Source organism: Heloderma suspectum, chromosome 14, assembly GCF_057233095.1.
Source record: "Heloderma suspectum isolate Gila_16-S chromosome 14, 16-S_ref, whole genome shotgun sequence".
Classification (NCBI taxonomy): Eukaryota; Metazoa; Chordata; class Lepidosauria; order Squamata; family Helodermatidae; genus Heloderma; species Heloderma suspectum.
Genome location: NC_139471.1, coordinates 1,923,910 through 1,948,376, shown reverse-complemented (window position 1 = coordinate 1,948,376; position 24,467 = coordinate 1,923,910). Strand labels below are relative to the sequence as shown.

General features: G+C 48.6%; 1 protein-coding gene across 2 annotated transcripts in view; it reads right to left on the bottom strand.

The window, feature by feature from the left end:
• Positions 1-24,467, bottom strand: part of OLFM1 (olfactomedin 1) — a 61,947-nt gene that overhangs the window by 9,412 nt on the left and 28,068 nt on the right. For both annotated transcript variants that reach the window (XM_084821176.1, XM_084821175.1), the window contains exons 2-4: positions 13,790-13,939; positions 5,501-5,656; positions 2,173-2,392 (exon numbers count right to left, since the gene is read on the bottom strand). In XM_084821176.1, coding sequence (XP_084677302.1) covers positions 2,173-2,392; positions 5,501-5,656; positions 13,790-13,939 — 526 coding nt within the window. The remainder of the gene's footprint in view (positions 1-2,172; positions 2,393-5,500; positions 5,657-13,789; positions 13,940-24,467) is intronic.

The window sequence follows — 24,467 nt, the reverse complement described above, 5'->3', positions numbered from 1 at the left end:
GGAAGGTCCTCAGAAGTCTACAGCAGGGGGGAAGCAAAAGCTGGGAAACCACTGAATGATCAGGGAAAAGTGGGACCAGGGGAATCCCAGGGGGCTGGATTCGGGCCCCAACCGGCGGTTCAACACTCCTGGTCTACATCCACGCATGCCTAGGAAGCTGCCTCATACCAGGTCGTCCATTTGTCCTCAGGGGCAGGCAACCTGCTACCCTCCGGATGTTTTGGGCACTAACTCCCAGAGGCCTCAGCCAGCATGGCCAATTTCCAAGGCTTATAAGAACTGTAGTCCAAAACATCTGGAGGACACCACGCTGCCTGCCCTTCTGACCTGCAACAGCTCTTCTAGGAATCAGGCGGGAGATGTTCTCATCACAACCTGGTTTGTAGAATCAAGACAAGACGTCTTTTCTCTAGGGTCCCCTTTGAACTGCGAACCAGGAGTACCCAGCCAGCAGCATGTGAAGTGGGGTGCAGAATGCATCAGCAGTAATATATAACGTTTGGGAACAGGCATGAAGAACTGGCCCATCCCATGCACATGAAACGTTTCCTTGAACAGCAGAATGCACCTGATTGTTTTCAGATGGAGCAGGTCGGGGTGACAATCTTGCCCCTGTTGGCCCTGGGACCTTAACCCTGCAGCAGCTGGGGCTGCTGTTCCACACCCTTGCCAGCTCGAGATAAAAGAGTATCTCTGAGGTCATGCAGAATATCTCTCAAAAAGCTCCTTTTGGTGCTTCCAAGGGCTTGCACGTTTTCAGTGGGTTTTCTCCAGCCCACCCCTTTGTATAGCAGCCACTCCCTCACACACAAACATGCTCACAAACACATACCCACGCATCACCACAAACTGATTTTAAAATGTCTCCCCCGTTCGACAGTGCCGTTTGTTTGCCTGGTGTGACTGTCCACTAAATAATCAATCAAATGCAACCCGCACCCCACCCCCTTTTGCTGTGCATTTCTCCTAATATATGTAATTTTTATATGCAATTTGCCTAATCTATCCATTTGGGGGGGCCGCTGGGAAAAGCAATTTTCCTAATATAATGTGTGCTGAGCATTATTTTCATGTATACACTCATGTTCATGTGCATTTTCCCTAACGTATTATTTTGGGATTGGAGAACCTTGGAACGCCACTGCAAAATTTAGGGAAGTGTGAATTTTGAAGGATAACTGAGTTTTGGTTCGTGTACTGGTTCAAATGTGCAAAATTAGGTAAGTCTGCATTCAAATGTGAACAAAGCAAATGTTCCCTATGGGAAGGAGGCGTGGATCTGTTTGGAAACCACACCTTCTGATCTGGAAAACCTTCCCCCTTATCCCTGACATGTGGGGACTTAAGTGGAGAGCAGTTTGCATCTCTTCGGGGGCACCTTTGGCTATTCTTTCATCACATGTTCCAGGGTGAAAAATCCCTGGCTATGAAAACAGGTGGTGGAGCTGAGCTCTGGTGTGCTCCCTGGGCAGTGGTGCTGTGGAGGCTCCCCGGGACGCAGCACCGGGACCCTTTTTAGTAGCAGCGATGCAGATGTCCTCTGCCAGCCCCCCTGCCCCCGGACTTCCCTCTGGGCTTAGCTGAGGTCCTGACAGTACCTGCAGGGGGTGGGTGGCGGAGTGAATTTCCCCAGAAACACCAGATTGTTCCTTGCTGTCATGTTAACATATTATGGGGTGGCTTGGTTTTGAATGGGCATTTCAGACCCATTCGCTTGACCAAAGAGCTGCTCCTGATGGAAATGAAAACTGCCAGAACCAGTTTGTGGATATGGGGCAACACATCCACCTGCAGTTTTGGACTCTTCTCATGGGTGTTGCTACGGGGACTGCCACAATCAGTGTCTGCGCTTCCGAATTTACCACGACACCACTGCTTTACCCAACGTCTGTTCCTGATGGAGATGCTAAGACTGGTTTGTTGATACCGATCAACACCTCTGCTTGCAACGTTGGACTCGTCTCATGGGCGTCGCTACAGGGACTGCCAAGACGGCCCCCTGCACTCTTACGCTGACCACCCCACCACTGCCCCGGCACAACAGTGGGCTCCGTCGGTGTGGCTCCTGAACCTCTCCAGTACCGTCATCGCCGCCAATTAAGCCCTGAAGGCGAGAACGCCACCGCCTCTCCGCGGGCAGCACGTCTCCTCGCCCCAATCTGTGCAGCCTACCTAATTTTTGCATGCAAGCCCGGAGCCTCTCTTCCAGGTTTGACACTCTGTTCTGGAGCTCTTCGTAGTCATACGCGCCAATCTCTTCCTGGAGCACGTTAAGAACTGACGTCAGATTCTGGACCTCCTCTTTAAACTGCAATACCAATTTGGCATCGGCTTTGTACTCCTCCAACACTGGAATCAAAGGCCTAAGCTCCTCCATTTTCGCTTTTATCGCCTGCAAGGTTAAAATAAGCTTTGTTTCAGTGCTCGGTGTGCAAAAACCCTCATTCCCCTGCCGCTGTGCCTGTCGACTGCCTGCGTGCAACGCACCTGGTGCACATCCTCACAAGAATGACCATCATTATTATTAATATTATCAATGCTTGGGTGGGTGGGGAGTCCAAATGTGGAAAGAATATATAAATATATATCTTTATATATATAATATATTAAACAGTCGGAAGGACACCGTCTTATTTGGGAAAAAGGCCTTTATTTAGAATTTTTTTTCATTTTTAGAATGCAACATCTTAAGGTTACATGCTTCGGTCACATACACAAATTCTTTTTTTTTTTCTTTTCCATAAATTAATAATAGTAATAATAATAATAATCAATGCATTGACAAGGAGTTCCAAAACTAGTGATGAAATGCATCTCTACAGTTTACATGCAAAGGAAGAGCTCTCAGTTGTGTGTGGTGTTGGTAATGGTGCTAATTTGGAAAAAGAAAGGAAAAACGAATAACAGAAATCAAGAGAAGAAGAACTCAAAGGATGGTGGGAAAAGCTCTCTGCCCTCTGGTATTTTTTCATGGTTACATGTGTGTGTGAGGATGGACAGCTTCTTCAGCCATTGCGACATTGTAAAAATTTCTTTTAAGTTAGCCCTGTAAGCAAGAAGACGAGACACTGTTGAAGAGTGTGTGCTCACTAGCCTACCTTAAAACAGACAGTAGCTATTAGCAGACCGATTAAATATATATAATTTTTTTTTAATTACAGCTCTAATCTTTCTGGCTCCATTGACTCTCAAGCAAGTCTCATGGGCTGACTCAGACGTCAACACAGTTACCATCACAGCCTGCAGCTCTTTAAACAACAACAACAACAACATTCCTCACGCATTCCTAGCCTTCCCTGACTTGGTGCTTTCCAGGTGTTTTGGACTTCGACTCCCGTCAGCCCCAGCCAGCATGGGCAATGGCCAAGCATGCTGGAGTTGTAGTTCAAAACAGCTGGAGGGCACTAAGTTGGGGAAGGTTGGTTCACATCAAAATTTACAGGGGGGAGGAATAGAATTTCGGAAGCTGCCTTATACTGCATCACACCCTGGGTCCATCTAGCCCAGTACTGCTGCCACTGACTGGCAGCAGCGGCTCTCCAGGGTTTCAGGCAGGATTCTTTCCCAGCCCTAGCTGGAGATGCTGCCAGGGATTGAACCTGGGACCTTCTGCCTGCAAAGCAGGGGCTCTACCACTGAGCTAAAGCCATTCTGCCTAAAAAAAACACTAAGGTTCTAGTCCTCATGGTTCTGATAAAGGGGCTGCTTTAAAGCATATCATAGAAGCTGCCTTCTACTGAGTCAGACCCACCTGGGTCTATCTAGCCCAGTATTGTCAACACTGACTGGCAGCAGCGGCTCTCCAGGGTTTCAGGCAGGAGGCAACGGGGACTGACCATGGGACCTTCTGCCTGCAAAGCAGGGGCTCTACCACTGAGCTAGCCCTCCTCCCCTGAAATGAAGTCTGGTGCACTGATAAGAGAGAGGACATTCCGAGCTCTCCACAGTAACATAAAAGAGCACAGATTTGCTCATGGAGCCCATCATCTCATGACAAGCTACACCTGCTGAAATGGCCAGAAATATTGCATCTGGGCACCCTGTTTCCAAAGGACGGCATCTCACTTGCCACCAGGGTACATTCCTCTGCCCGCTCACCCACCAGCCACCCCAATGACTTTTGCAATCCCAGAACTGTGAAACTGAATGGACTGCAAAGGTTATTAGCCTCCGAGCCCCAACCTGAGCCCCACCCCGAGCCAAAAGATGGACACATCAGTCATCATCGCAGATTAAGCCAGCCCAATTTGGTGGGGTACGATTTGGCCCAGGGTGGCCAGGTGCAGATCCCCTAATATGGGGAAGGCAAAACTCCTACAGCAGGGCTGGACAGCCTCAGATTCAATTCTGGGGAAGCTCTTGGGGGCCACAGCCTGATGGCAGGTGGGTCTGAAGGTGAAGGGGGACAATGGCTGAACAGACTGGGCGCAAAGCGACAAAAGTGCCAGCCTGCTGTCACTTCAAGCTTTTCCTGCCAGTCACACAGCCTTGGGAGAGGCATTTCAACCTTTAGAATGGGGCAAAAACTGCACAAAAGCCAGAAACCATGAAACAATTGGTGGTTGGGGAGGGGCTAAGGGAAGGGGATGTTGTCATCAGTGGAATCTCACAGGAGAGGATTGGGACCCTAGGTGGGCTGGATTTCTCTCACAAGCTCGGGTTGCCCCTCCCCTGTCCTACAGGGTCATAAGCCAGAGGGGAGAAAAGAAGAGTTTTCCCCACTCTAAATGGAGCCATCAGTCTTGGCGCTCATCAAGAGTTGGCACCAAGGGCTGGCATGCTGGGGCACCTGCCAAGGCCCAGCGGGGGCCCACTGACCAGAACCCCCTGGAGTCGCTCCTCCTCCTCTCCCCCATGGCAACCTGCTTGTTCACCTGCCTCTCGCTCTGGCCCAGACAACAGTGCGGGTGAGAAGGAGGAGCAGAAGATGCCGCGGCCTCCTGACACCCTGGTTCTCTGCCTGTCAAGCAAGCCAGTGGTGGCAATGATGAGGAAGAGGAGGAGGAGCAGCTGCAGATGATGACCATGGCAGTGAGAAGGTGGAGTCATGGGGGGAGAGGGCCCATGGAGGGCATCTTGTCCATGGGCGCTCCAAAACCTGGATGGCAAAGTCTTAGCTCTGTCACTCTCCCAGTTGTGTCCCCTCACGCTGGGGCTGAGAGATGAGCTCTCTGCCTCTGAGCCCTCTCCTATTTAAGGCTGGGGTGAGGGATGTATGACTCCTCTCAGCTGTCTGGATCGGAGGGAAAGGGATCCTGCGTGAACAGGGAGAAGGGTCCCTCTGGCCAACCCAGATGGCTGCTAGTTTTGCCAACCTTGTGATTGCAGTGGAGATCTGGAGTTGGAGGCCCTGACAAGTGCTCTTGAGTTGACGCTCACTCAACAAAACAAAACAAAAACAAAACACTGGGTTGAGAAAGAATTAAATCCTTTCATCTGGCCAGGGAGGAACCTGGGGGAGGATAAGGCAGGTGGATACCCTCAGCAGGAGGAAGCTCACCTTGAACTGCCTGGCCAGGTGTTGTTTGTGGCTTTCTTCCACTTGCTTGAACTTCGATTCCAGCCCTCGCATCTGGTTCTCCATCTTCTCAACGTACTGTAGATCTCGCTGGGTCCGCCTGTCCAAGACCTCTATTGACTGGGACATGTTTTGTACCTGTTCAGAAAGGGGGTGGGGAGGGGTACCACAGGAAGAAAAAGAGGCCAATGGAATTAACAAGACTAAACTTCTAACAACAGCATGGCTTCACTCACACTACAGGGCTGAATTCAGTTTTGGAGACATTCTCAGGGGCCGCATTCCAGGGCCAAAGTCGCAGGGCCTGGTCTGAAGACACTTGAGTCAGCCACTGTGCTGAAGCTAAGCAGGCCTGGGCCTGGTCAGTGCTTGGAGGGGAGACCCCCGGGACCCGACGTAGCCACCTTGAGTTCCACAATGGAAGAAACGTGGGATATAAATGTGATTGATAGATAGATAGATGGACAGACAGACAGACAAAAGTCAAAGGGAGCAGGGCCTAAAACACCAGCCTATTTTAGCTTAAAGCTCTTGCTGCCCATAACTAAGCAATAGGAGAGGCATGTCATCCTTTTAGACAGGGATGCACAAGACATTTGTTTCAGTCCATTTTTGATCAGGATTTACCCAGGTAACACCTTCCAGACCCAACATGGACTCAGATGCAATCTGTGGTTGAAGTCCATACATTTCCGAGCTTGCAGTGTGACTTTCAGACACCCCCTCCCCGCAGCATTTCACAGCATGCATACATTTGAAAAATGCCACTGAAAAGATAAGCACTTCTGAAAAATGCGCACGCATATGCTTTAATGAATGGGAGAAGTATGCATACATTTCAAAGATGGGCACAACTGGGAAAAATGCACAAAAATATCCCTGGGTTTTCATACAGAAAGAAAAACAAACAAACTCTACAATCTGATATGGACTCAAATTGGAATGATCTTCAAGATGGAATTTGGAGAACTTTGGAGAGCTCAAGTTTGGCTGATTCGCACATCCTGACTTTTGGAATGGGGGAAGATGCTGCACAAATGCCGGGAAACTACCAGTAGATTGGCAGTTGGGGGAAAGGGGAAGGGGCACGGCAATATGGAAGGTTAGTCTGGCACCCCCAGAGGGTCACACTTGGCCCTTGGTCCAGACTTGGCCCCTGGGCTGAGGTTCAACACCCCTGACTAACACAGCCAAGACCTTAATGGGGGGGGGGTGATTAGTGAAAAGGTTTTTTTGCACACTTGCTACTTAACAGTCTCCAAGGAACAAGGAAGAATGCTCACTCAGAAGAGTACTTAGTGATGTAGCCAAAGAAAAAGAGACAAATGGGAGGAGGTAGGGGAAAAAGAAAGCGTCAAGATTTCTGAAATGTGAAGATGGGAAAAGTGCAATATAAATGGTATTATTTATCATCATCATCAACATCATCATCGATGCGATAGTCAGAATAGCAAGCTGTGCACGAGAAGGGCTAAACTAGATTCTGTGTAAAACGTGAAGCGTGTAGCTGATCCTAGCTTTTTAAAAATTTAGCATAAGTGTGTATAGCCCTGATCTGGATCTGGATACCACTGTGTATCAGTGGGGGATAAAGCTTCCCAAACAGCTGCTTCCCCCCCTCCCCAAATCATCCCCGCATATATACGTGCGGGGGCTAAAAAACGAAATAAAACACTAAAGCCCTCCAATGGTGCCAGTGGAGGTTTCTTTCTTTTCTTAGCCTCTGCGTGTATTCTGATATAGTGAATTTAGGGGAGAAAGTGGATCTGTGGGAAGGCTTAACACCCCACCCCACATGTGGTGGTCCCAGTCTGGATTGGGGCCCTACACACCTACATGAAAGAAAAAACCATTAGGAGCAGCTACACGTTACACCAGGGACAGGGAATTTATGGACCAGGGGCCAAAGTGGTACTCCTGGGGTCCCTATGCATCCCTCCAGATTTGCAATTTGCATTTTTTTGCATGTTGGGCCATGCCCTTTTTGCTTCTGGCCCCACCCACCACTGGAAAGCGGCTTCTGAGAGTCTCTCCAAAACTGGATCCAGCCCTCAGGCTGAAAGAGGCTCCATACTCCTGTGGTACATATTTAATGTAGCAGGTAGTCTCACCCTAAGGCGCATCCTCTTTGACACTCCGGGAAGCCCCATGGAAAAGGAGAGCAGGTATGCAAGAGCATCGAGTCTTAAGTGCCAAGTGGATTGGGCCCTAAAGGCTTCCTTGTGCCCTGTTGTCCAGCAACACAGCAAGGAATTCCAGAGGGGTGGACAAAGCCACTATGCAAAGCACGTATTTCGATGTGCTCTGGAAAACCCTCGACGCCAGAGTGTCATCTGTACAAACAAAGGCATTCCCGGAGAGCAAAATGTTTTGTTTATTTTGTTTGCTGCATTCATTCGCCTGATTTTGGAAGGCGGGGAGGCCACTCCTAGCCATCCGGGGGGCATTTGGCTAAGAAGAATGTTTCCGCTCCGGTGTGAATTATCATCTCGCCATGTACACATGACAGTCATCGACTGTTGAAGCAGAAATCGGCATGCCAGTGACAAAGATGGCTGCCAGGCAAGCATCACGGACTTGCTTTGATGATGATTATGGCATTAATCACTAGAAGAGACGTACAGCTCGATTGTCCCAGTATAAATAGCTAGCTGATAAATAATACATGACCTATTTCATGTGTGGTGCACATGTTTCCAGCTTGCCACAACTAGGAAGATGCTTCGGAGAGCCCAATCAGGAGATAATGCCTTATTAGGCAACCTTGCCATAAACAAAGTCTCTGTATCTTCCTCAGTCCCATACCAACTTTCTTTGTGGCTTAAAACAAGTGGGAGATCTTGCACATACTATTACATATCATGCTTTGTACAATATGCCAAGGGAATGATATCTGGGTCAGATTTGAGAGAGGTCTTTGCGGAGGTCTATCCACAAGCCCATAATCTACCTGCTCTGTGGCAAGTTTGATATCGAACTGCAAAGGCTGCATCTCCTCACAGTTAATCGGTGCAAGGGAAAACATCTTAAAGGAGAATGCTTTTTAAGTTCATGGGTGGTTCCATAGAATTTTGTACAGGTTTGTGTAATTTTATTTTTTTTAGCTAGAGATCCAGAATTTTAAGCTTATTCCATACCAGGGCTGTTGAAACTGTTTCAGCCCCAAGTCTGAATTCAGTTGTGGCAAAGCTCTCTGCCCATTTTTGCTTGGAGTTTTTCCTGCCAATAACATAGCTTTAGGAGAAGCATTTCAACCTTTTTAGGAAGTGGGGAAAACTATGCAAAAACTGGGGAACCACCAAATAATCAGCAGCTGGGGCCAGGGGGTGGGCCCAAGGGAAGGGGGCATGGCCATTTGGGAAATCATCCTGATTGGGACCCCAGGCAGGGCAGATTTGGCTCCCGGGCCGGAGGCTCAATACCTCTGGGCTGGACAGATGGACTGTGTTATGCCAAATCTGTTTTTTGGCCACACCCTTTTTGTCTTCGGCCCCGCACACCACTGAAATGTGGCCCCTGAGAACTTCTCTGAAATGGAGTTCGGCTCTTGGGCTGAAAGAGGTTTAACAGCCCTATTTAAAACAACAACAACACTTGGCCTCTGCAGCCAGAAGTGGTCCCAGCGCAGGGCCTGGCGAGTTCCAATGAGCCAATGAGGAGAGTGTGGTGGATTTGGTCTGAAACAGGGATTCAACAGGTTAGGATGGCCATGTGTCCTACTTTATAGAGGATAGTCCTCTGTTTGAAAGCATGTATTTGAAGGGCTGTCCTGTGCTTTTACTGAAGGCTGCGTTTGAAGCTCTTCTCTGAAATGATGAATGTTATGTTACCAATTTGCGAGGCTGAGGAGGAGGGGTGCTAGGGGTGTGCAAAACCTCAAGGAGAAACTTTGCTTTGAAATCCATTCTCCCATGCATGGATCTTCCCAGAAAACCCAGGAACCTCATTTCTGGATGTCGGCTAGCTTTCGTTTGTTCTGCAAGTGTCCTCCTATTTATGGTTTCCCTCTTCATGTGCAGCTCCTTTCTGAATGCACACATAGGTCAGAGTCGCACTGAGTCAGAGGGTTAGGGATGTACCGTTGCTGCATAGAACAGCTAGTTTTTCTGACATCTGCTTATCCCCACCTCCCTTGCAGACATTGTGCATCATAGGTTTTGTAGTTTTAAGGATGCACATGCAGATTTATATATACAGGGGAATCAGTATGTGTAAGAATGACTGACTGTCCCTAGGATGTGGTTCTGCACAGAGTTTCCAGGTGCTTTTAACCCATCTTCAGTGAACCTTGGTCCAATCTAGCAAGGCCAATCTGAAGTTCCTATTTAGTAAAGGTTGAAAAATGGGGGGACTAAGTAGGGTGGCCAGCTGTCCTACTTTACACAGGACAGTCTTCTATCTGAAGGTGTCCCCTCCTTAAATTATAGTAATTATTTATAAATTTGCATCTATATATCTCAATTAGCAAAAAGTTATGCCAGTTGGTGTCTTCTTTTGTCCTCTGTTTTGGTGATGAATTTGCTCTTTTGGGGCAGTGTATAAGTGGTCACAGGACAGGAAGGCCTGGCGTGCTATGGTCACGAAGGGGTCACGAAGAGTCGGTCACGACTGAACAACAACATAAGTAGTCACCCTAAAACTAACATGTCAATTTGTTCCAAGGATTGGGGTAGGGGAAAATATATTTTGCTGTATTCATCAAATCCTGGCTGATAGTCTTTAAAATGCCAGAGATAATGATACATTTAGTCACCAAAATCCAATTAATTTAATGGGGGGGGGGGAGATTTCACAAGAATTTGTACATGCTCAGTGGTAGCTATTAAGCGACGAATCCCTTGATCCCAAGATTATACCCCATAATAAGATTCCTCAGATGTCTTTGGACTGCACACTGTTAAAAAGAGATTACATGAGTGTTGGTGTAAACACACACACACACACACACACACACAGAGAGACCACATATATTCCTCTTTTGTTACTATTTGGTGCTCAGTCTTTTTAAAATCAGCGGAGAGGAGGGAACATGCCCTCCATTTTAATTTTGCTGCTCTCGTCTTTTTTTTGGAGGCTGATCCTTTGAAAATGTTGAAGCACTAAATTAATGAAAAGTAATGGGATTCAAGCCAATTGGAGATGTAATAATTTTTTTCTTCCAGTTGATTTACTTGGGGCAACAGCCTGGCTTTGATCTTTTCATGATTTTAATTAAGAGAGAATGCATTCTGCCATCTCGAACTTCTCAAAAAATATTTTCTGCAGCTTTTAGCACCATAACATCTAAGAGAAACAAATTAATTGAAACAAATTAATTGATCTCCTCTACAGCTTCTAATAAGTCTCCTCTGCACATTTTAATGTCAAATTTAATTATTATGTATTTATTATGTTTCTGTACTGCCTTTTTGAAACAACCAAGGTGGTTTTCAAGATATTTCCCAGCTACTTCCTGGATGTTCAGATATTTTAAAACTGACATCCCATGACAGTTGATTGCAACACTGGAAATGTTCCAATATTTGATAGCTGACGTGCAATGTTAGCTATCAGCTATTGCATGCTAAATATCTCATCACTGCCGCCTGGCAGGTCCTCTAAAGAAGTCAAATTTTCAAATGTGGAAAGGCAGAGTTCACATTCTAAAGCATTTTTAATGTGAAATTTCAAATTCAAAATGTGAATGATAGAAGTGGACAAAATGTGGTGGCATTTGAATATTTGGGAATATGCCTCTACTTTATTTGTGTCCTTTACATAGCAGGGCAAAGCTACTGGATGCAATCTGGATGCAAAAGAAAAAAGATAAAAAGATGTTGACTCAAAAGCAGCCTTGCAAAGAAATCCACCACATTTATTAGCCAACGAAAACATTTGACTAGCCTTGACCAGCCTGGTGCTCTTCTGATGTGTTGGACTACTGTGCTTCTCTCTCATCACCTAGTGATGATTCATGCACAACTCAGGCAACCAGAAAAGGCAAGAAGCAATTCCAAAACAGGAGATGGCTCTTCTCAAAAACAATCCAACCAGAACAAAGGTCCAATATACATACTATAGAAACCCACATCAATACAAGCAGGAAATACACATTACAATACTATCTCAGAATACACAATAGAAATGCATATCTCAGACTCCAGTATCTATGGACTACCAGAAAAATTCTATTTCCACTATGCCCGTGTCCTTAAATGCCAGGCCCACCAATTAATCAATAGAGACATGAGTCTGCACTGGGTATTTTCACCGATGTATTGGTGTATTCTGATGTAGTATTTGCAAAGAATATTTCACTTTTCTATTGACAGAGGTCTCTCCATACCGAGTGGAGAAAGTAAATGTGTGGTGTATAGTCTTCCTTTGGGTTGGAATATTTACAAAAGGGGTGTAGAACCTCAGGCCTACAGACCACATCTGGCCCTTTTGGGGACCTTTTCTCTCCCACGAACCTTCCCCAGATGGCCACACCCCCTTCCCCTGGTCCCACCCCCTTTTCCCCAACAGCAGATTGTTTTGGTGGTTTCCTGGCTCCCCCCCCCCCAATTCTAAAAGGCTGAAATGCCTCTCCTAAGGCTGAGTTACTGGCAGCAGGAGCTTTAAGCTAAAATATGCTGACATCTTTTGCATTTTGGCCCCGCCCCTTTTGGCTTTGGCCCCGCCCACCACTGGAATGCAGCCCCCGAGAGCTTCTCTGAAATGGGATTCGGCCCTTGGGCGAAAGAGCTTCTACACCCTTGATCTTAAACAAAGAAGAAGATGCAGCTGCAGATTTGCGATCATAAAACTATATTTGTAAACAGAAAGTTCAGAGTTGTGAAATGTGAACCTTACAAAATAAAATAAGGCTGTTAACTCGTTTAATGGTTTTCATTGATTAATCAACTGCCTTTGCATCAATTAATGGATTCAACTGAAACACATTTGGATATTATCAAAACCTCAAAGCAGGTGCCGTTTTAATATAACAAAGGGAATGTCGGACAACTTGCAATAAACCAAATAGTTTTAATAATAAAAAATGCCCTTAAATGGCAACCCCACCAATTAATCAACTAAAGATATAGTTGATTAATCTACCATTTAAATTCTTTAAAGCTTGTAGCATGGCCTAAAATGACACACACACACACACACACACACACACACATATATATATATAAAAATAAGATGCCCTTAAACAACAACCCCACCAATCAATCAAATAAAGCTTTAGTTGATTAATCTGCTACTGATATTCATTAAACTTTGTTGTATGCACCCCCCTGGGGGAGTGGACATATGCCTGATATTTATGTTCAAATTCTGTTTAAAAAATCCAGCAAAAAGTATCTGTAAGCAAGCTCCTGTTTCGACTGCAAACCCCAGTTCAAGGTTGTGATTAGTTAAGGTCCAGGTGACTCCATCTGCATTTCAGAGCTGCAACCGCCAGGTCCAGGGTGCCGAACCTCTTCCAGCCCAAGGGACGATTTACATTTGGACAAGCTCTTGGGGGGCCAAAATTCCAAATACGCCAGCATATTTTAGTTAAAGCTGTTACTGCCAGTAACTAGGCTTAGCAGACTTTAGAGTAGGGGGGGAAACATGCAAGAGGTAGGTGTCAAGGTTCCCCTGTTGCCTACTGAATACTCCAATCGCCAGAATCAACACTCGGACAAAAGGGCTGCTTTCCAAGGCTTTAATTCCACTTATCCTAATGAGGCATACAGATGCTAATTGCTTGAGACTCAGAGGGACTACAAAGGAACAGCCGTCTAGGGGCTTCTTTGGGTTAGGATGTCAGTTGATCTCAGTTGGGGAAAAACGCGGCAATTCTCTGAACTTAAGGGGTGGGAGGGGAAGATCCCCCTCTCCCGCGATGCTTCTGGGCGCAGCTGTTGACGTCGAGCCAATCGGGCCAAGCGCCGGAGCTCGGCCCCTGCGATCTCTTGCTCGTGCCTGCATCTGTGCCTCGCATCTAAAAGCTGAGGTTGTCCCTCCCTTTCCACGCCCAGTTCGCTGTCGCTCCCAGGGATGTGAGAAGGGGGGGCTCCCCCTCCAGCTGCGCCTCCGAAGTCTGAGAGGGTTTCTCCCTCATGAGTTGCCTCTCCTCCTCAGAATCAGAGCTGCTTTGGGACTCTATGGGCTCAGATACAACCCTGGCAGTAGGAAGCCGCCAAACCATCGGCCAGTGGGGAAATAGGTGGAGCTTGGGAAGGGGGTGGCTTCCCTCCCAAGGACTGGATTTGCACTAGATCCTCCCACCCTGTGGTCTCCTGGGACATCCGTTACCTTTTCCAAGAGTTGCCGCAGTTGCTTTGTCCTGGCGTCTCGTGAGCACATGGTTTGTTGAGGAGCTACAACTGTGCATATACACCGCCCTTCACTGTCCTGAGCAGAACTGTACACCTGCCAGCTCTCCTCTGGGTTGGTTGGCAGCACCTGGTTTGACACACGGGAAAGGAAATATGTGAGATGGCAGTGGGGCAGGGGATCGCACGAGGAACTGCAAGGGCAGCCTGCCTGCCCACCCACCCTCTGAGAGACAGCTGAGAAGGGAGCATCAGAAAGGAAGAGACAATAAGGAAATGGGGGCAAGAGAGGAAAAGGAGAATAAAGAATATAAAAGAAGAAGAAAAGCTGGAACAAAAGGTGGTGGTGGTGGTAGTAGTAGTAGTAATAATAATAATAATGATAATAATATAACAACAACAACAGGGTTGGATCTAGATTTATGCTGCTGGAAGTGGACTTTGCAGCCCCCTTCTTCTGACAGAAGCCCCTCCAGCCCTCCAAAAATGCCACACAGATAGTTAGGAGCCCCTTCTGAATGGGTGCTCTGTGGTGTTGATGGGGAGGGGCGTCCCCCAAAATAGAAGGGGGGGACCTTCTGTGAGTGGAGCGCTTTCTCTCACTAAGGGACCCTTCCTTTCGAGAAAGGCAGATGCTCGATCCAACATGTAGTTCATGTACTTATTTAATAGATGGCTAACAAGACAATCCAGATTTAAGACATCTTAATTAAAACAAATAAATGAATTAGGAACACAATTGAAACACAGAGCAATGAAAGAAACAGGCAGTGCGGACTGATTCAAAGCCCTTTCAGCAACACGCCAGTTTATATCCCAAAGGCACAATCATTATCATCATCATCATCTATAGTGTACAAAGTACTTCACCTACCTCATCTCAGTCATTTTACAACAACCCTGTAAGGCAGGCCAAAAGCCCCAGGTTGCAGATGAGAGGGTGGCCCGCCTAAGACCACCAAGTGAATGGCTACTAGTCCTGACAGCTATGTGCTACATCCAGAACCAGAGGCAGTGTACACCAGTTGCTGGGGAACATGGGCTGTCGCGCTCATGCCCTGCTTGTGGGTTTCCTGTCGACAGCTGGTCGGCCACTGTGTGAACAGAACGCTGGACTAGATGGACCCTGGCTCTGATCCAGCAGGGCTCTTCTGATGTTCTCATGTAGCAGAAACAAGGTTTGGACCAAAGACTTCCCGGTTCACAGTCCAGACTCTTAGCTGTGTTGCTCACAGCATGAGGAAGAGGCGGACCCCCAAACATCAGCCCCCCCCCCCGAATCTGGGTTCCACCACATCCAACAGACCCAAGCCTTTTATGCCGAATCCAGCGCTCCTCCCAATTACCTAGGCAGTCTACCTCTGCATGCCAGGAGCTGGGAATGAACAAGAGGCGGAAGATGGCCCCCGCCCGTCCTGCTTACGTCACCGGGCATCCACCGGGCAGCGGAGGAAACACAGTGGCCTATTTCATTCCCAGTGTGGTGTAGCGGTTAGAGTGTTGCACTGGTACTCAGGAGACCCAAGTTTGAGGCCCCCCTTGGCCATGAAGCTCACTGGGTGACTTTGGGCCAGGCATTGACTCTCTGCCTAACCTACCTCACAGGGTTGTTGTGAGGATAAAATAGAGGAGGAGGGCCATGTAAACTGCCTCGGATTCCTTGCAAGAGGGAAAAAGCAGGATATAAATGAAATAATGAAAAAAAAATCGATAGTTCCAGGCCTGGCACCAAGGGCAGGCATGGTGGGGCACCAGCCGAAGGGCCGCCCCCACAGAGGTGCACTAACAAGAGCCCCCTGGAGCCGCTCCTCCTCTTCCCCACTGCAACCTATTTGGTTCACCTGTCTGTTCACCTGCCCAGGCAACGGTGGAGGCGAGGAGGAGCAGGAGACGCCGCGGCTGCCTGGCCCCCGCCTGTCAAGCGAGCGAGTGGGAGCCAGGAGGAGGAGCCAGAGCGGCTGGTGGCCCTGGGGCGAGAAGGAAGAATCCCTAAAGGAGGCAGCCCATCGAGGGGATCTTGCCCAGGGGGCCCCAAAAGCACTAGACAATTCTAATGGAAGCCCCCCCCCCGCCTTGTAAAAACAAAGCAAAACAACAAACCACTCGGACCAAACTGCGAACTCTTGGCATCTTCTCCAGTCCTGGATAAGAGCAGCAACCGACGGGAAACCAACAGGCCTCCCCAAGGAACCAAAATGTGAACTTGCGCCAGCAGTTGCAACCCTGCGGCCTCCCCACACCCGCCTCTTCCCCCTGGCCCGACGGCCTCGGATTGCTTTCACCACCCCACCATGAAATCGTTACTCCACAGCAACCCGGCATCGATCTGAGCGCGAGACTAAGCCAGGAGCAATGACACGTCAAATCGTACCCGTCAATGAGGGCAGCATCCCTGAAGGCAAAACCCACATTGTGTCCCCGCTCTCCACGCATGCCTATTGGGGAAAGTCTGCAAGAGGAGGAACAAATGACATTTCTTCTCCTGAATCGTGAGGATTCCAGAGGATCTCTGGCATTAATTGACCCCCGCCAAAGCTTTGATCCCAACACACGTTTCGCAGAACACCCGATTCAACCACCGCCTGGACGGCGAGTGCTTTGAAAGGCTCCTCCAGCAGTCGGTAGAGAGACAGCTTGTCAGTACTGCTGCCCATTGTATAACCTTGCGAGGTGCTGGCAGGCGGCAGAACTGAAACGTGTTCTTTTCTAACATAAAGATGCCCAAAAGCAGCTCTGCTAAGAGCTGATCTTAATAGAGCAGGGGTGCAATTCCATGCCCCTTTCCCCAACCACCTGTCGCTGGCTGGTTTCTAGGCTTTTGTGCCTGCCCCTCTCCATTTAAATAGGTAGAAATGCCTCTCCTATAGCTGAGTTACGGGCAGCAAGAGCTTTAAGCTAAAACAGACTGGTATTTTTGGTATGTTTAGCTCCACCCCACTTTGGCTCCACCCATCATTGGAACACAGCTCCCTACAGCTTCTCCCAAATGGAATTTGTCCCTTGACCTGAAAAAGGTTCACTACCCTGTGATAAGATTAAGATGATGATGATGATGGAGCACGTCTCCCAACACGAACCTACCTGGACACTACACTGAACATCTAAAGTCCTCCAGCTGCCTACTCTGGGGGAAGGTCAGAAGACAGGAACAAGGGACAGGGCCTTCTCGGTGGTGGCCCCCAATTATGGAAAGATCTCCCTGATGAGGCTCGCCTGGCGCCAACATTGTTATCTTTTTGGTGCCGGGTAAGACCTTTCTCTTCTCCCAGGTATTTGGCAGCATATGATAAGTCTTAATTAATCTTGGATTGTCTTATGAGTATGGTTGTTTGCTTGAGATCACTTGTTCGAAGTTGTTTTAGATATATGTTCTCTTGCGTATATTGTCTGTTTGTGTCTTTTTGTGTAAATGGATTTTAATCTCTGTCTACTGTATTTGTAATGTTTTTAATCTCTGTAAACTGCCCAGAGAGTTTTGGCTATTGAGCTGTATAGAAATGTTAATAAGAGTAAGAAGAATAAGAATGGGAAAGGAGCTCGTTTCATAGTTAAAACCAATGTTCAGCTAAACTGGGCAACTGTGCCCCCGCCCCCCTGCCAATGACAACCCCGCTTCCAGAACCTGCGATTCCTAAAATGGGCAGTGAAACATCTGGTTGACTGTCAAATTTTTCGGAGACGCAGTGTTCCGAAGAACATCTCCAGGGTCTATTTTGGCCAACTGCATCAATAATTCACCACTTTAAAAGCATCTTTATGGTCAGTCTGTTCCCCAGAAAGCAGAGGAGGGAACCGGAGTGTAAGGCACAAAAAGTGTACACTAAAATGGTTTCTTCTGTGGACTTCAGCAGGGGTGAGCTCATAGCTCAGGACCAAAGCACATGCTTTACAAGTGTGCAATCCCACATTTTACCCTTTCCAGGATCTCCAGTTAAAGGGTTTCAGGTGCAGGGGAAGCTCTGCCTGACCCCTTGGATTGCTGCTGCTAGTCAGACATAAAGCAATGTCAGATGTGCCAACCCATAAGAAAAGTCCCCAAATCCATGGTCAGGCAATACCGTTTTTAGGAGCAGGGGAGCATGGATTTTGTTAAATCTGTTCCATCTGTGTGTCATGGGTTGTCAGGTGTCTTCCATTCCATCATCTGCTGATGAACAGAATTGGGGTGTTTTTTTTAGGGATGTACAAGAATTTTGTTCCACTTGTGCTACTACACATTTGGGCTTATGCACAGCAGCGCGTGTTCATATTAGCGCTAACACACATCAGCATAAGTGTGTATTTACTCAAGTCCCCCACTCCAAAGTAATACATGGTCTGCGAGTCCACGGAATCTGCACGACTCCGGAATCTGCAGGTAATAGAAATCCGAACCCACTGGAATCTCTTGCAAAGTTCTCTGACAGCCCTAATTAGGAGTGATGCACAGCGTTGTGGGCCAACTTTTGAAATCTCTAGGCCTTTTCATCCGGTAAGATGTTACAAAATCCAAGGAAGGGAGAGAGGAAAAAGAAAAGGCGGACTTGATGTTGGGCTGCTGCCCTCCAGATGGGTCGACCATTGGCCATGCTGGCTGGGGATGAGTGGAGTTGGGGTCCAACATATCTGGCTGGGGATGATTGGAGTTGGAGTCTGACATCTGGCTGGGGGTGATTGGAGTTGGAGTCTGACATAACTGGAAGGCACCAGGTTGAGGAAGAGGAGACTACGCTCTCCTAGGTGTCATGCAAGTTTCAGGTGACAGCTAGGAAGGAACATCGGAAGCTGCCTTAGGCCGAGTCAGACCCTGGGTCCATCTAGCCCGGTACTGTCAGTGCTGACTGGCAGCAACTCTCCAGGGCTTCAGGAAGGATTCTTTCCTCGCCCTACCTGGAGATGCTGCTGGATACTGGGACCTTCTGCCTGAAAAGTAGGGGCTCTACTGCTGGGCTACAGCCATTCCACCTAAAAGGAGAGAATAAGATTCTAGTCCTCATGGCTTGGATAAAGGGGCTGCTTTAAAGCAGACCGCATGCAGCTGCCTTTTACTGAGTCACGCCCACAATCCATCTACCCCAGAGTTATAGACGCTGACTGTCAGCAGTGGCTCTCCAGGGATTTGGACAGGATTCCTTCCTAGCCCTACCTGGAGATGCTGCCGGGTATCACACCCGGGGCCTTCCGATGCAGAGCAGGGGCTCCACCGTTGAGCTATCGTCCTTCATGTAAAAATAAGGTAAGATCCCGGTCCTGATGGTTCTGAAAAGAGGGCTGAATCAACTGGCAACACAGGAAGCTGCCTCGTACGGGGTCAGACCCTTGATCCACCCAGCCCAGTATTGCCGACACCGACTGGGGATTGATCCTGGGCCCTTCTGCGTGCAAAGCAGAGATTCTGCCACTGAGCTGCAGTCCCTCCCTAGGGCCGTTCCAACAGACGAACATGTAACGACTGACTCCCTCCATGCTTGAAAACACAATATCCAGTAAAATACCAGCCAGAGGGGACAGTGCTACGTTCAGGGGACCAAGGGTCTTACTCGACCTAAGGTAGATGGACGTGTGTCAATCAAAGGTGTTGCTGTTATATCAACCTTCCCCAACCCACTGACCTCCAGTTGGGTTGGACTGCAACTCCCATTGTCCCCAGACAGCATGGCCAAGGCTGACAAGGAATGATGGGAACTGTAGTTCAGCCCAACTGGCGGGCATCACTTTGGGGAAGGATGCATTAAACCTAGCATGGGGTGTTACAGTGCCAAGGGGATCATGCAATTCCCTTGCCTAGATGCCCTGAAATCTTGCCCCAGGAGTTCAGACCCCTTGGTTTTGGAGTATGGGGAGCCTCCATTGCTCAGGGGTAGAGCACATGGTCCAGAAAGTCCTTGGTTCAATCCCTGACCACCTCCAGTTTATAATACAATGAGAGGTAGCCAGGTTGGGAAAGGAAGGCTTTTCTGCCAGAGACCAAAATAAAAATAAAAATCAACACCCTGAGTCCAAACTGCTCTGTGTCAAGACAGGCTGAATTCTGGAATCTGTAGAAATCAATCCAGTTTGCATAGTTTTTCCTCACTGGCATAATCTTTTCTTCTGCTCAGCATGGGGAGCAGCCGGTAGCTATTTAGGGTGCTATAAGTCCCCCCTGCACCCCATTATGTTAGAAGAGCCTTCAATGTGGTGGCACCCTTCCTATGGAACTCCCTGCCTCTGGAGGTCAGGTAGGTGCCAACACTGCGTTGTTTTCAGCGCCTCCTGAAAACAGCTCTTTTCCAGGAAGCCTTCCTTGGTTGATCAGCCTCGGTTTTATTGGCACTCTGTTTTTTAAAGAATAATTTTAATACCATGTTTCATTCCTCTCTTTATCTTTGGTTCATTTTATCTCTTGTTGTTCACCGCTCCAGAATCTGTTTAGATGCAGAGCAGCATACAAAGGTTGTAAATGAATAAATATTATGTAGCAGCTGCTTTGGGATTCTGAGATTTCACCCATTCCTCTGCCTTGAAGACTTGGAGACCTAGACTCTTCAGAGCATCCCTCAGGCGTAAGTGTATTGGTGGACTTGGGCACGTTCCTTTCTCTCAGCCTATCCTTCCTCGAAGGGTTGTTGTGAGGATAAAATTGGACAGCCTGGTTAGGTTACATATTGCCACAGGACAGTGTATGTCAAGGACTTTCCACACCCTGAAGCGGGGGATAGAACCTCTTTCAGCCTGAGGGCCAAATTCCATTTCAGAAAAGATGTCAGGGGCTGCATTCCAGTGGTGGGCGGGGCCAAAGGCAAAGGGGTGGGGACAAGAAAACTGGGGGAAATCAGCATATTTTAGCTTAAAGCTCCTACTGACTGTAAGTAAGCCTTAGGAGAGGCATGTCAACCTGTTAAACTGGGGAGAAAATAATTGCACCAAATCCAGGGAACAACCAAACAACTGGTGGTTGGGGGAAGGGGCGTGGATTGGGACCCCCAAGAAGGCTGGATTTCACTCACAGGCCTGAGTTGCCCACACATCTTCACTGTAATCTGATATTGCCAAAAGAAGCCCTTGCTCCTGTAAGATCTGGTGCTGTTGCAAAACCTCTCCACACTGCAGCTGTGCGACACGCAAGACGGCTTTTCCTCAGCAAGACCGCAGAGAGAGATTTGCCTTCAGAGTTCTGAGCTCAATTTCATGTTGCTTTAAAACGCGCCCCTATCAGTCCAGCTGATCACAAGGACGCACGCAAGGTGCACTCGGCGCACCATCCCAATGGCGCCATCGGGGCCGCCAAAGGCACATGAGGCACCGTTCGAGAGCTAAGGGATGCCCTTCTCCTGGGGGCGCAACACATTTTGAGTGCGACGCACAGGGCCAAGGGGAAAACCTCTGAGGTTGCGTGTATACCTGGTGGTCAAGGTCATGGAGGTTCGCATCCCTGTGCCATGAACCTACCGAACTCTATTTACTGTCCTTTTGCTCAGGAACGTCTCCATACGTTCTTGTTCCGCGTTTGAAGAAAATGTCATTTCCACTCGTTCCGCTCCTTTAGTAGCCTCCCAGGGGCCACAGCACACAAAGCAAAGCGGATCAGCCGCCGCCTGGGCTGATTCTGTTCCAAAGGCAGGCGGGATCCCTGAGCAACGGTGGACTTTACTGGATCAGCAGGGCGAGGGAGCAAGCCGCGGAGCGGTACAAGCCTCTTCCTCACCCGGGGAGTAGCTCGTCTACCCTGCCGTCACACAGCTGATCCGCCCTCTTCCCTCCTCATGCGCCTTTCCTTGTGCGTCGTGCCTTCGCAGACTGCATGCCTGCGGGCGGGATCTGCACAGCGCCGCTCACTGCCAGCGCCCACCTCTGGGGGGCGCTTGGGCAAGAACCCCTCCATGGGCCCCTCCCTCGCTGCGTCCACCTTCTCCCCGCCCCGGTCACCAGCTGCAATTGCTCCTTCTCCTCCTCCTCTTCCTCCTCCTCGCCCCCACCGTCATCTGGGCCACAGAGAGGCAGGGGAGCACGCAGGCTGCCATCGTGAAGAGGAAGAGCAACCCCAGGGGACTCTTGGCAGGGCCCCCCTGCTGAACAACAGGCCCTCGGCAAGCTTATGCTTAACACCAGCCCCGCCTCTGCTTACAGCCCCCAAACGCCTTCCGGGTAGGATGTCTCCTCCCCTCCCCGCCCCACTGTGACACCAAGCGTTGGGAGCTGGCAAGGCAACCCCTCTAAGTGAAATTCCAAAATCCATACTGGTGGCATATCTTTACTAGGCCAAGCAAAACAGCACGCAAAGTGTGCAAGCTTCTGAGATCTCCAGATCTCTTCAGCAGGCAAGACGTCACAAAGGCAGGTTTGGCCAGTGGTAAAGGGGTGGGGGAGAGGAAAAGACAGGGCCTGATGCTGAGGTCGCAGCATCTGCACATTCAGAGTCCAGAGGTGAAATGCGTGTGTGTGTGTGGGGGGGCGGTCTGCCGACATTCAAAGTGCATTCTGCAGGTCATGGGAGGGAGGGATCTACAGCTGCCCTCAGACTGCTGGGAACCAGAAACAGGAAAAATGTCCCTTCTCCCCTTCTGGAAATATAAAACCCAGTTCATGCCTAATTACTGAATCCACCTTGGATCTTAAAGTCGAATTGAAAGTGAATTGACTTTTGTTCAGCTGACTCACAGTAGCAGGGCCTGAGCAGGGGAGAGACAAGGAGGCAAAGATACTTGGGCACTATGATCATCTCCCTGTTTACTTGGAGGTCCATTTAGGATCCACTGATTCCAATGGGGCCCAGGGCCAAAACGCATCTATTACTTTAAATCTCTTCCTAGCAGCTATGTTTTCCTCTCCGGTTTTACTCTAAAGTAGGTGCTGGCAGTTCAGTGTGGATTGGGACCCTGGTGTGTGTGGGGGCTGGGGAGCTGGATCAGGCCCCCTGTACATATGCTTATTATTATTATTATTATTAGCAGCAGCAGCAGCAGCAGATACAGATTCGAGTAATGCCCATTCTGCCCCTTCTTCCTTAATTAAGGTGTGCAAGATGACAGCCAGAATTCCCTCTCAGGAAACAGCCACTTAATGTATTCGTCTGCACACTTTTATTTATGCCCCCATGGCCTGTTCACACACGCATGTTCGTTGCAGCATCTGTGCCCTCCCTGGGTGAATGAGGCATCTCAGTCCCCCCCCCCCCATACACACTCAGCACAAAGAGAATGGTCATATCACTGCTACTTTTTAGGGCAGCTCACACCTGCAGCAGAGAATCCACCAGCTGACTGATGCCATGGAGGGATGGAGAAATGCACGCATGAACCAGCCCCGTAATGAACAGCTTGTTATATCCCAAGGGTGGTCTTAACAATGGGAAATACAGACTCAGACGCAAACTGGGCTGTGTACCCTTCCCTCCCGAATTCACCGGTGTAGCTCCTTCTAACTACAAACTCACCCACCGCTGTGCCACCTTAGCCATTCCCCTGCCTTGACAACACAGTTCACACGAAAACTTAAAAAGGCATCTGAATTATCCGGAATCGAGCCAGCCAAACAATGCTGAAGGGCAAAAGGGACTGCACACTCCGTTAGCACTGATCGGGTTTCTCTACGCCTCAACCTTCTGGTCCGACACCAAGATCTTTTCTGCTTTCACACAAGTCCCCCATCTGCCCCCTCCCAGTCAACACCCCAAGTTTTCCTCCCACCCTGAGAACTGCCTCTTATTTCCATGGATCCCGCAAAGCTAGTTCTTTGCCTCTTTGCCTAGTGAAAGAAAGATCTGATTACTGAGATTATGATGTTTTTAAAAGGATCCTTTTTAGATCAACAGGCGCACATCCTGAAGGGTTAGTTTTTGGGGGTGTGTCCAAAAGAATGGCTGGTCAATTTCCAAACAGCCAAAGCTGCATCTCTAAAAGATACCAGACCTGACCTGGTTCTCCATCCAACCCCAGCCTTTCCCCCCCTGAAAATGTGTCCTAATAACCATGATAGGAAATAGCTGAATACAACTCACTGAACTGTAGTCATAAAATCAGCATCTTTGAGCGCAAAAGTTACTTGGGGAGGGAATGGCATGACGTTAGAAGAGAGGAGGAGTTACAGGCTACAGAAAATTTGGGGGACCATGTCCCCTTCCTCCTGTGGTTTGCAGAATTTATCACAAGCATGCCTCAGCCCTACTCTTCTTCATCTAAGACATTGTCTCATCAGCCTCAAGGCTGCTGCATAACAAAGGTGTCTCAGTTTCCTTCAATTTCATTTGATGTAATCCCCTAAGAGGCTCTGGTTTGATAGCTAACACAGGACATTATTTCTTGCACACAAAAAGATTTACAAGTGCTTTCTAGATTTTTTTCCCTCTTGGTCAGGCACACGCACACGCACACACACAATTGACTTAGTCAGCAATACACACATACGCACAGAAACTCTCTCACGCACAGACACACCGTACTGCAAAATCCGACAAGATGCTTTCCTTACAGCCCAAATCTGGGCATGCTGACTTGGCAGCCCATCCCATTGCATTCAGTGGGGCTTACTCTGAAGTAAGTGTGCACAGGACTGCACACAAGCCTGAATTCCGGTACAAACTGCCTTCCATTTGGAAGCTGGGAAAAAACCCCAGGCACATCAATCAGTTTTGATCTTTGGCAGAGGAAGCCACGGGCTTCTTCCTCATGCTTTATTTCGGGGGGACTGGTGGCTCTGTC